Source organism: Solea solea, chromosome 17 (assembly GCF_958295425.1).
Source record: "Solea solea chromosome 17, fSolSol10.1, whole genome shotgun sequence".
NCBI classification, from domain to species: domain Eukaryota; kingdom Metazoa; phylum Chordata; class Actinopteri; order Pleuronectiformes; family Soleidae; genus Solea; species Solea solea.
The window spans coordinates 9,890,876-9,904,220 of record NC_081150.1 but is presented as its reverse complement, the minus strand read 5'-3'; the positions used below and the strand labels follow the sequence as shown (position 1 = coordinate 9,904,220).

Here is a 13,345-nt window from a genome sequence, read left to right as displayed (position 1 = left end):
AATACAAGCTGTCATATTGTCTGCTGTCACCAGGGGGCGCTGTTTTCGAAATTTAATATTTTCATATAGACGTCTTTAGGGCCGGACTATCATCAATCCTAGCAAGTTTGGTTCAGATCGGACCAGGATTCACGAAGTTGTAGCAGTTTGATTTTTTGTCCCAAAAATCCGACTTTGCGTCGTTGCCATGGCAACACCGTTAAACGATTTGTCGTCATATTGATCACGCATCATCTACCATGTGTTTTGACTGTTGTCACCAATTTTGAGTGCGGTACGATTATCTGTGTAAAAGTTATTCCCGAAATCGTAAAAAAACTTTTTTTTTGTGTATTTTCTTTCACCACAAGGAGGCGCTGTTTTCAAACTTCACCGTTTTTTCATAGACGTCTTCAGCCATGGCCCATCATCAATCATAGCAAGTTTGGTTCGGATTGGACCTTCCATCGCAAAGTTATAAGAGTTTTGTTTTTCTGATGCGAAACATCAGAATCATCACGAACTTTGCCGCCCCCTATCTCGTGCGCCGTGCGACATTTGAAAACACTTTTGATACCGTGAGCTCCTCAACTGGTCCACAGGGACCTCACCAAGTTTGAAGGTGATCGCACGAAAACTCTAGGAGGAGTTAGTTCAAATACCATTGCTGCGAATTCGCCAAAATTGCCAAAAAATCGCCAATCAACCCAAGATGGCGGATTTCCTGTTGGGTTTGGATCATGGTCATAATGTAATTTTTTCTTCATCCCGACCTTCTACACATGTGTACCGAATTTCGTGAATGTGCGATAATTGTGTTGGTCATGGTGAATTTGGACAGGTGGCGCCGCACTTATTGGCCCCTCCCACATTCAATTTTTGACGCACATTCCCCGAACCTTTTTCAGACGTAAATTTACACCACGATTGATGCGGTCACAAAAATCTGTGAGTTTTGGGGTATGGGAAAGGCCTCAAAAAGGCGATTTACTTTAAGGAATAATAAGAATAATAATAATAATAATAATAATAATAATAATAATAATAATCCTTCCAGTTTCAATAGGGTTCTTGCAACCTTGTTGCTCGAACCCTAATAATCTTTTGCATTTCAATAGGGTTCTTGCAACCTTGTTGCTCGAACCCTAATAATAATAATCCTTTCAGTTTCAATAGGTTTCTTGCAACCTTGTTGCTCGAACCCTAATAATCCTTCCAGTTTCAATAGGTTTCTTGCAACCTTGTTGCTCGAACCCTAATAATGTGACACAGCAGAGTTGTTGTGGTGCTGCTGAGATTCAGATGTCTTTTGGATTCACTTCAACATGGAAGATGGGATTAATCGGGTTCTCAGATTAGATATAGGAATATATAATTCCCAAAAATTCCATAGAATCAGACTCAAAATCAAAGGTGTCCCCTTTTGTTTCCAAAACAGCAAAAAGTCAATGCAAAGAAGGGTGTGTGTGTGTGTGTGTGTATTTATTTGGTGGTTGTTGCTGTACAACAACAAATAATTTAGCAAACCTCTGCCAAGGTTTTAAGTCGTACCTTTATATGCTCGTTTATCCATTTTTGGCAGAGGAAAAGCACCCACAGTTGCAATTAAAACAACTGTGCCATTCTGGGATGTGTACTGTATGCATTACTGTGAGCAAAGAGGAAAGATACTGCAAGAAAAGCACTTCCAAGTGTATTAGTGCGACTACATTCTTCCACTGCCCGAGTAATTGGCTTTGGAACAAAAGCCCGGCTAAGGATTAGCAGTTTTCCATTGCTAAGTACAACCTGAAAAATCGGTAGCTGAGCTTTTTTTTCCACATTTCTTCATGTAAATTTGCTGTTTGGATATTTTAAATTAGGCGAGTCTGTAAGTGCTGATGGCACTAAAATATCAAGTTTGCAATGGAGAAACCGGCTTTGTACAAACACTCACTGGTAATTGTGAAGTTCGAGTCAAACTATTCTAAAGAGCACGAGCAGGAGTTTGTAATGAGAAGCACTGGTGTTGGTGCGACGAGCCAACAACCTGAAAAGGGATTTTGGCTCCCGGTGCGCTTTGTATTAAATATAATTGGATCTTGTAGGTTGTTCATCTTAATTCCTTTTATTCCCAGTGCTGGTTAAGAACTGCTTTGACTTTAATGTAATTCATAGAGGATACATCTATTATGTGGCAAGAGGAGGGGAAAGACCCACAGAGGCACCAGTGTTCACTTTATTAGGAACACACACACATACTGTACATACATGTGACGCTGCAGGATTGCTGGAAAAATGTTTGCTTGCTGAGTTCATCTGCAGAGAGTTAAAGTGCTTATGTTTCGCGGCTCGCTGCTCTCTGTGCGACGGTCGTTGGATCGTTTCACACTTGACGGATGACAAGAGGAAATCTCTCTAACTGTACTGATAATGATCGCTAGACTTCAGACTCGGTCAAAGTGATCGGTCAAAGTCTCCATGTCACCAGCCAGATTTTAACAAAGGCTGGAGCCTATCTCTCACTCAGATCACTTAATTTACATTACACTGAAAGGTTATAAAGAAATCATTGATCAGTACTGACAAAAAATATCACTTATTATAAAATTCAGGCCACCACTAACCCTGCAATAGAGGGAGAGAGAGAGAGATGTTGTCACTTTGTAGATTGCAGAACTTTGGAGTGGAGTATGTAATATAGTTTGTAATGTGTGAGATGTGAGTGTTTATGAAAACAAAAATGTGCTGATCTTATTTTTTTTTTTTCTCCTCCGCTTTCATTTACTGTCTACAGTCGCAAATGTGTGGGAGTTTCCTGCGGTCCAGAGTTCACGGCTTGTCTTGAATACGTCAATGCCAGTAAAAGGTCACCCGTACTGTAGCGCGGTGACCTTTGACTATGACGGACAAGAAATTAACCATTAGCTCTATTAAGAGGTGACAGCTACTTCAGGAAAAGTGCAGAGTCCAGCATTTAATGTAATCTCTACGGAACATTGCAGAGGAAACCTAATGTACCGTAACAGAAGGAAATGTTAAAAATGATATACAGTCACAGTAAGGTGCAATTATGTCTTCTTCTTCTTTTTTTTACAGTAAAGTCTGCCTGACCGGTCACTTGAGAGGATCTTTGAATGAAAGAAGCCTCTTCATGGTCTCATTCACCAACTCAGTCAGAGCTTTTGGGTGCAGGGCCTTGACATTAAGGTGGATTTGCCACAGATCATCATTTGCAGAGATCAGAATAGTGTAAAAAACGATTAAAACCCCAGTGACCCACTGATGTTCTGACCTGGCGTCTCTTACTGCCAGGTCGAAGGTGCAGAATAATCATACTTCAACTCCTCCCGACTCTAACGAAACATTAACAAGACGAGTTTAAACTTTTGGACAGATGAGGTAAGAGGTTTTTCTTTTTTTTCCTGCAGCTTGGCGAATTCCTAGATGCTGTGTTTCTTTCTTTTCACTTTATACCACCACTTTGATCTGAGATCTAATCAATAGTCGGCCACGTTTTCAAAGAATGCAGAAAAAAAAAGAAGATCACTGTTGGATACACTTAGTTACTCCCATCTCCTTAGATGTTTTTCTTAACCCACAACCTTCACCCTTCCCTTCCTTCTCTCACCTCTAGCTGTTTTTCTCCAGCATGAATTAGTTTTAAACCGAGAACACAAACAGCCAGAGAGAGAGAGCGAGAGAGAGAGGCAGTCTATCATGACTTAAGGTTTCAACAAATACTGGAAACACATACTGATTAACACTATCACCTGACCGGACTATAAGGAAATGGAAAAATGCCTGTAAGCAGCTTATATAATGGCTCTGAGCTTATATAATATTTAGTTGGGTTCCTATACTAGGATGAAAGTTCGAATGACAAGTTGCAATTAAGAAGGGATTCATTTTAAAACTGTATGAGTCCGTGAGTGCAGAGCAGAGGAAGAAACGCTGCTGCAGGTGAGGCAAGGTGAGTGACGCAGGTGTTCTAACAATAAGAAAGTTAATATTTGCAGATTCATCAGCTTATTTAGCAGTGTAATCAACACGGTCAGCAGGTGGAGTTTGAGCGGCGCCTGTGACACATACACACACACACACACACACTTCCCTCATTGCGCCCATGTCTTTCTTCTCCTGAGTCATAGTTCAGCCAAATCTGGCCATACAGACTTAATAAACTAAAGTTTAGATTCCGTGAGATTGACACTTCTTACTTGTCTCACTGTAACCAGGGCAGCAACATGGCCTATAGTGGAAAGGGAACTTGGCTTGTAGGTTCGAATCCCAACAGCAAGGTGCTCCATCCCCATTGCTATCCATTGATTGGCTTAATTGGACGCTTTAAATTGACCCCAGTCGTGGGCGGGCACATCCAGTACAGTGCTGGTGCCAAGCCTGGATAAATAACATCTCTGCCAGATTAAATTTCACTGGATCACTGAAAAAAAAAGCAGACAATCTGCTGTAACGACCCGTACGGAGGGAGACGTCCAAAGAAAAGAAAAACAAAATCTCACTGTAACCACATGACGTGCTGTTTACGGCTCTAAACCTTCGTTTATATCTTCCAAATCACCAAATCATGGAAACAACAGTTTCCCAACTGAGAGCAGATGAGTCCTCACAACAGATAAAGAAAAGAATACACATTAAAAACCACAGTGTTGGCCTTTGCAATCCCACTGAGATCCTTTAGGAACCTTCCTGTTTTTGTTGGTGGTGTTTTCTTAATAACAGCACAGTGAAGGGGCAGTTTGCAACCCACAGCAAGACGGTACTGAGTTTGCGTCTGAGTGGGTTTTTGCTTCCCACAGTCCAAAAACGTGAGATTAAATTGTCTGTAGGTGTGATTGGTTTTTGTCTCTATATGTCAGCATTGTGATAGATGACGACCCTTCCGGGGTAATATGTCTGATGCTGAAAAAGCACCGCAGTTATCAGGACATAGTATGACGTAGTATGTAAAATAAAGCACTGGTTGTCCATTTGGTAACTCCAGGTACAAACTATTTACTTTGCTGTGGTTTGTGAGATGTGTGATTGTGGGTTAAAAAAGAGATTATGACAAGAGATAGTATGGCAGGACAACGAGAAGTCAGCAAAGGTTTTCATTTCTCGAGGACAGTACAGGCATGGTGTTATGTGTGTGTGTGTGTGTGTGTGTGTGTGTACGAGAGAGAGTCTGCTGGTGGGTACATGTTAAAGTACAGGACGTCCTTATCAAGAGGATTTATATGCTTTGATTTCTGTTCACGCGCAGACACCGGGGCAGATGCTCTCACCTCATCACCTCTATCTTCTAATAAAACTGTCCTCTCAGCTCTTCACATCTCTCTCTCCCTCTCTTTATGCCCTCATCCCCAGCACAGTCATTTCTCCATTTCTAAATTCCAGCTATTATTTTCTTTATTCTGTGTATGTTTTCCATACAAAAACACCCATTTTTTTCCCCCCTCTGCTTAACAGTAAACCAATCTTTCCCTGGTTCATTATGTCCTCCGACATCATGTACCCATGAAGAAAAAAATGCAGGTGACATCGACAACAACAATAATAATAATACTACTACTACACCCTTTTCATAATATAATAGATCAGTGCCAAACAACTCAGTAAATACAGGCCTACGTTAAGGTTTGGCTCTGAAAGGCTTGGCACCAGGGTGCAGGATATGCAAAACACTGGGTCAAGGTTGAGCAAAAGAAAGAAAGAAAGGTGCTGTGATAGATTTTTAATCAGGCAGTGGACGAGGAAAGCGATCTGTCAGGGCTTTTTTTGGAGGGGTGGGGTTATGGGGGTACAACACACAAGTGTGTACGACAAATCTCCGAATATTAATTCAAATATTGCAGACTTCATATATTATTTATGGGTTTGGGTTTGTGGTTTAGATGCAGCTCCTCTGGCAGCAAACAACTGCAACAGCCTTTTGCTGCCAAGTACAGATTAGCAGTTGCTCACAAAGAAGCGGCTGGTTACAGTGGGTGTAAAGTGGAAAAGCTACAGTAAGCAGTTCCAAAGCTGAATACTCGACAATAATACAGGGGCACTTAAGGCAACATCGCATACATCTAAACACTAAACACAACATAAAAAGGAGAGACTAAAGAGCAACATGTGAGAAGCTTTCATGTCAGTCTGGGTTTGAAAGTATACTTGAAATGATCATGAGCTTCATCTCACTTCTTGATTCAGTGACTTATCCTCCATCTTTCCTGAAGATGTTTGTATTCCAGCTTTCAATCAACAAACAAGCATTTAAATATATTATTTAAGGTGATTTTTGAAAAGCAAACTGTATGTAAAACAGAAGAAATGAATGAAACAATCAGTTACCTATAATATAAATATAGATGTCTATGGATTCAAACAGTGTAAAGAGCTAGACAGCATCTTTTTTGATGTGGTTTCCCTTTGATGGGCTGACAGATTTCACAGTGATGCTCATTTGCATGCCTTTGTCTAGTCTTTGGTGTGTGAGGGTAAATGTTTCTGTTACTGCTCCATGTGCTGAACAAGCGTCACGCTCGCCGAGGGCATAACAAATCAACGTTGTGGGCCTGAGTTGTGCAGTGTTTGGACACAGTGTGCCAAGACATGGCACATAATGTGGGGAACAGTGCAGCCCGGTGACGTCTAAGTGGTGAACTTTGTCATGGAATATTTAGCAACACTAAAAAAACAAACAAATCAAATACGGGAAGAATTTGTATTTCAGCCCATGATAAGGTTTTGGTGCAGTGATCGAGTTACTTTTCATTTCAATCATTAATTGAGTCTTGGCTCACATGTGAGATATGGAAAGGTACTACAGGTTAAAAACCTGTTGAACTCCACAGTGGATTGTTATTGACATCCCCCTCCTCTTTAAAGAACCAAGCCTGCTCCCACCGCACCACAATGTCCATTATTTCAGTACACACACACACACGCACACGGGTCTTCTCCAATGTAAGATTAGTAACAGATCTATTGGCCATGAGGGCAAGAGGTGGAATTGATGGAGAGATAGAGAGTGAGGCAGAGCAGCCTGGAAGCAAACCAGAGACCAAAATGAAACAAAATGGGATAAAAACTGAAGGACTGCTGGGAAAAAGACTAGAGTAATGAGAAACTACACTGTCCTGTCTGCTTCATATTCCTACACAGCTCAGTGTTGCACAGTGTTGCACACGCTCACATGCAAACACACAGCATCGCCTTGCTGGGACGGCAATGACTCATTCTCTCCTGAGGCTAGATTGGGACTGGGTAAACAAACTAACACACACACAAGAGGGACAATGAATTGATGATTGATAAGGAGTGGGACAGCTTTTGCAGTTGCATAACCAAGGACGACAGAGTATGTGTGTATATCTGTATATCCATGAGACCTGACTTCCACTTCCAAGTGAAAAATCAACTTAAAAATAATTCTTACTCTCTGTCGATGATCTGCCTCCTGCAGAAGCATCATGGTGAGCGGCACAGTGAGGGTCTTTGAGAACAGCCCCAGAGGCTTTACTGTTTATGTTACAGAATAAAAGTGAGGAACAGCTTAGAGAGAGAAGAGAGACCGTGTCTGGAGTCATGTTTGCACCTAATTTATTTTTCTTCACTGAGCACTAATGGGTAAACAGAGGGAGGCCTGTGGAATGACTTAAGTGTTGTTATGGAGTGTGCTAGTAGATTCACTGATTATATATGGTCATATTCTCCTCAATCGGTTTTTATTCATCACTAAGATTTGTATGTTTACTATAGAAGACAAAAGTAAGGAGATTTACTTATTACTGGCGGTGGTTAACCTGTTATGTGATGATTCATTTCATGCGAAGACATTTTCCTAATGTTTTCCAAACACACAGTAGTCATTGACACACACACACACACACATTCTCTTTACCTTACAGCCCTTGCTTTTATCATGGCCGCCCGTTTGGCCACTGGCTGGACACGGCGAGCACGGCTCATGGTGGTAGTATTGGCCGCCCTGCTGGCCAGTGTAGTGACAGCAGCCATATGGCGAGGGGATGTGCGTGTACCACAGGTCCTCAGCCAGTGGACACTTTGGACATGGACAGAGGAGGCCTTTCCCCTGGGCTTTCTCCACGCTCACCTTGGGGTTCCGCATCCATCTTCGTACCTGCGTGGGAAACAGATATTAGGTCAAAATCGATGAAGAAAATCATAAAAAAAAGGTTTGATCTCATCTCTGCTTTGTTTCCTTATGCACACATGTATTTATTCATGATCACACACAAATGCACACTCACATGCACATACAGTAAACTGTCAACCGTGCCATCTGCAACCTTTGATCAGAGAAGGAGGAGGATTTTTGTTATCCCCAATGCCTGTCAGCCCAAATGACACACACAAACACACACACAAGGGCTTCAAAGAGGAGCGCGCTGCATCTGCGCTTTGACACTTTGAGCACATGAATCAGAGTGGGAACACATGCAGAATGACACACAATGTATGTGCACACACACTGTGTCGCACAATGGTGACACAGTAAAACGCTGAGGGCACACAAACGGCAAATAAGCTTGACTGAGATTTATTAGCTTTTGTCAACACTTCTCTCCAGAGGTCGATCGATATATTTGGTATAATTATTGATCATCACACAGTAAGCACTTCTTCGATCTTGTTACTAACAGGTGTTCACACCATCTAACCAGAAACCAGCATACACGCAAAGCCCCGATGTGTGGACATATCGCTGCTCCCGTGACTCAGAGTTCCCTTCACTCCCTACTCTGTAGTGACGATAACAACATAGCAGGTATGTGTGTGGGAGGGGGGGGGGGGGGGGGGGGGGCACTTGGGGTAGAGGTGGTGAACACGGAGAGGAGACAGAAAAAGTGACACATGAGAAACGAGAGGAGAGAGCGTCAGGGACGGAGACACATTTTCATAAGAGGCCCTTTGTGGAAATCTATCCTGCTGCGCAAGATGGGAATTTAACAAACACACACCATGGGACCAGTAGTCCAGACAGCTATGACACACACACACACACACACACACACACACACACACACACTTGTCTCACACAGAGACATAATTCTGTAGTCCCTTACCGTAACTAAAGTTAATTCTAACCCTAAAAACTGACCTTCCAGAAGTTCTTTAAAGTTGTGAAGACCTGCTAACCTCTTAAAGACATGTACACACACAGATTAAGTCAAAGGGTATCCTGACAACATGTCACGGCCTGTCCCATCTTCTGAAAAACACCTCCAAATGCTCCAGCAGGTGAAAACAGTAACAAGCCTGACACAAACATCCACTAACACACACACGAAAAAAGGAAAACACACGTTTATTCCCAGTCAACATGAACCGAGTGCATGTGTGATTGACATTATATCAAATAAGATTAAAAAAATAAATAATGTGTCCTTAGATTCCAAGAACAAAGAAATGTGATGCTAGATCAAACAGTGCACTGTCACACTGCCTTACTTGTGTCTCCTGAGCAATGACACTGATGACATGTGTCATCTGAGGCTTCACACTCATTCACCTCCCGCACAACAGTCATGCTGTGCTCTCAGCAGCAGCAGCAGCAGCAATGTGCCGTCTTTCTTTTGACCCACTTTAAAATTCCAGGCAGAGCTACACTTATACACCGGTGATTCAATTTAACAGGGTCTGCGCCGAGTTTGAGGTACGACGACATGTTCACTGTTTCATTTGCAATTATTCATGTGTAGCTTCTAATCCAATACACAGTCTCAATACCCAGACGAAAACAAACACACTCGCCGAGCCATTGATTTTATACTTCCTTCCGTCATTTCCCATACTCATTTATATGAAACAGAGCTCAGCCTGGACCCCGGCTCTCCCCATTATGTGATTAGACTGATTTAGACACAAATAGAGGGACGAATAAACCTCAAACAGCAGCAGCCATTTACTCTGATTTACTGAAGTATGTGTGTGGTGCTCTGTTGGGAGGGAAAGCAGGATTTATATCAGAATAGCAATCGGATGGATGGATGGATGGATGGATGGATGATAGATAGATAGATGTGCATTTTGTCTTTCTGTATGTATTTTTTTCTAGTATATCTCTATTAAATTAAAATATTAATGGCTTATCCACTTCTCACTTTATTACGTTATTATCTGCCCCCATGTCACTGTATCACTGTATGTGGCTACTTGTCGTTAACACTCGCGAAACAAAACTCTGTTGCCCATTTTTTCGTGAAAATAGTTTGAATGATTGTTTGATTGACAACTAGTTGGCAAATAATCAGTTAGCGTTAAAAGGGGGCGGAATCTTTGGCTGGGGGGCTACGCATCGGAGAGACCCCCGATTTATGGAATAGTGAAATGAATGTGCCTGTGTGTGTGTGTGTGTGTGTGGGTGTTCACAATCTGTCCATATTCACCATTCGAGTCATCAGAGATCCACAGCATACTGTACACCATCTGTGATGAACACAACACCTCAGACAAACCATAGTGTGAAGAACAACATATGGTGATAGTGAGGAAATATTTACAGTGCATTAGAATATCGCTTCAATTCAACTCACTTTATTTAGTGGTCTGGGAACTCACTTGTGCAAGTTCTCTCAGTAAGTTTGTAAAATAAAAAATACTTTTATCAATTTGTTGTTGTTTTTTATCCCATTCCCCAAGGACAAATATGTGGTGTCAATTTGAATCTGTATTTATTTTATTACACTGTCCCTGTGTGTAAACAAAATAATAACGTTCCGGTAAATCCTCAGAGCCGATGTGGTTATTAGTGAGTGAACGCATCAATCCACCACTCCTCCACAAGCTGTACGAGGTAATGTTACTCATTCCCTCTGTGTTGCTCCCTGTAGTCGTGCTGTTCTGTGCTTTCTTGTGATTGGACTCGGGTTTGAAGTTGAACATGTTGTTGAGTGAGTGTAACAGACCCTGACATGGATTTTATTATAAATGACACTGAAGCTCACACGTCCAACTGTCTCTTTCTCTCCCCAACTAATACACGAGGGACTCAAAAAGACACTTGTTCCTCTTTATCTCTCAAGACACTACACATTAGCGCACTTAAAACCCAAACATCTGGAAAACATATAGGACTTTTGCCTTTGTTAATATTTCATATATTGATTTTATAATTAGATGATGATCAAAGACAACCTCGAGGTGCTTGGCTGAGAAACAGCCATGATCCTCCTGCAACGCGTACATGATTCACTCCTTTGTTGCTCCTCTATTTGTATGTCTCGTTAAAAAGTAGGGAATCCAATGTGAACTGAAAACATGTCTCACTGCAGCCTTGATAGGTTGTTAGAAAGTGAGTGAGTCAATAATAAGGCTTAATGAGTTCCTTTCTTTGCCTGAAAACAGCCCGAGGGCTCACAGTCAGAGACGTAATGTGATCATCAACAACGTGTTGTGCCTCTTTACCAGCTCCTGTGGTGTGGAGTTTCTTAATTTGACCGCAACTCTGTCAGATAAATAAACTGTCCAATAACTGTAATATTAAACGTATGATGTAGCTGTCATGAATGTTGATACATGCTCTTTGAAACCTCTGCAGCTGTAGTAGTGGATTCTCCCTGCGTGAAGTACTGAAGAATAGTTTGAGCAATCACATTTTATTCTAGAGCAAATACCTTTTTACGACTCAGCTATTTTTATTAATCATTATATTGCTGCGCACAAACGCACCAAACCAAGGAGGAAACTGAATGCAAACCACTAACATCTCCCAGGAAATGATAGTGGTTGAAGCAGAATGGGGCCGAGTGGATGCTGAACCTCAAATGATGTCACACGGTTTCTACAGAACAGACACTTGTAGGTTCTGCGATGCTTGTTTGGTGTTTTAGAGAACAGACATGCACAGATACACATGCAGGGAGCCAAAGCTTGCAGCTGGTTCGCGCAGCTTCCACGATGACATCATCCCTGGCGCACACACACACACACACACGCACACACCACACACACACACACACACACACACACACACACATACACACACTGAGGAAAAGAAAGGGAACACCACGCATTGTGTGTGCGTGTGTTTACTCTTTTATTTGTTCCCTCTTTGGTCTTTAGGACCTTTTCTGGTATAAACACTGACCAGTAGTCCTCATGGAGATCAAAACCTGGTCCTAATGAGGCAGAACCTGAGCAACTGGTTGAGTTTAGGGCTAAGATTTGAATTGTGAATTGTAGTTAGGTTAAGGCGAGGGTAAGGCATTAACTGGTTATGATTAAGATTAGGGATGATGCTTTGTTTTGAGCTGTCCAAATGAAAGGAAGTCAATGCAGTGTGTGTGTGTTTGTGTGTGTGTCTGGTTCAAACTTACCTTTCTCTTGACAAACTGGAAAGCTGAGCACTTCTTGAAGGAAAAGGCAGTCTTTTCTCCCCCTCCACCAACTCCTCCACCTCCTCCGCTACCTCCTCCTCCTCCCCCATTTACCAGCTTCATGGCCGACACCGGCACCCCGCTTGCCTCTGTAGATCCCAGGGTGACGGACAGCTTGGCAGGGATGATAAATAAGACAGAGGGAGAGCTGTCTAATAAGGCATGAGGACAGCGTTGCAGCTATCGCAGAGATGAGTGCGGGAAAGCGAATGAGAGAGACAGAGAGAGAGAGAGAGGGAGAGAGAGAGGAAAAAAAAGAGGATGCGAGGAAGAGAGCAAGAGGAGGTGGAGGTGGAGGAGGCAGATGGACCAACATATGAGGGAGAGAGGCAGGATGCTGCTATAAGAATAAGATTAACAACTAGGTGTCAGGATATAAATGTAAGGTGCACATTAAAATATGCACACAGAGAGAGAAAGAGAGAGAGAGAGGAGGAGGATGGGGGGAAAGTTTGCTGCTCCTGTTGCTGTGAAGATGCAGGAAACAGCTCTGTTTACAGCTGCACCCACAAGGCATCTCTGTAAACACTTTGGTGCATGTTAAGTTGATCTACACACGAGTAAGCATATTCCTTTAGGCACAATGTGTCCAAGTATTTGTCAAAAGTGCGTGCAAAACCAAAAGGGATCATTCTCAAGGATGTACATGCACCGCATGCACACATGCTCCCTTCCATCTGTACCTTTATGCTGGTGAGGTGAGATGGTGTCCGCTGATCCTGCTGCAGCCTGCTCTTTATCCAGGGACTCGTCCGGAAACTGATCCCGGACCAGATGCACCAACCGTCGCTCCTCAGTTACAGGTGTCACCGTCCTAGCTTTCACTGAAACATGACCACATGTCAAAACATGAAGTCTGAGAAGTTGTTGTTGTTGTTGTTGTTGTTGTTGTTGTTGTTGTTGTTGTCCGGGTCAATAAGAGCAAGTCACTCAGAGATTGTTGCCTGTGTGTGTGTGTGTGTGTGTGTGTGTGTGGAGGGGGGGTTGTCATTAGC

The 13,345-nt window shown here is 42.4% G+C and overlaps 1 protein-coding gene across 1 annotated transcript in view; it reads right to left on the bottom strand.

The window, feature by feature from the left end:
• sgk1 (serum/glucocorticoid regulated kinase 1) overlaps positions 1-12,428 on the bottom strand; it is a 44,750-nt gene extending 32,322 nt beyond the window's left edge. The window contains exons 1-2 of the mRNA XM_058613623.1: positions 12,291-12,428; positions 7,853-8,092 (exon numbers count right to left, since the gene is read on the bottom strand). Coding sequence (XP_058469606.1) covers positions 7,853-8,092; positions 12,291-12,413 — 363 coding nt within the window. The 5' untranslated portion in view covers positions 12,414-12,428. The remainder of the gene's footprint in view (positions 1-7,852; positions 8,093-12,290) is intronic.
• Positions 12,429-13,345: the final 917 nt, after the last annotated feature.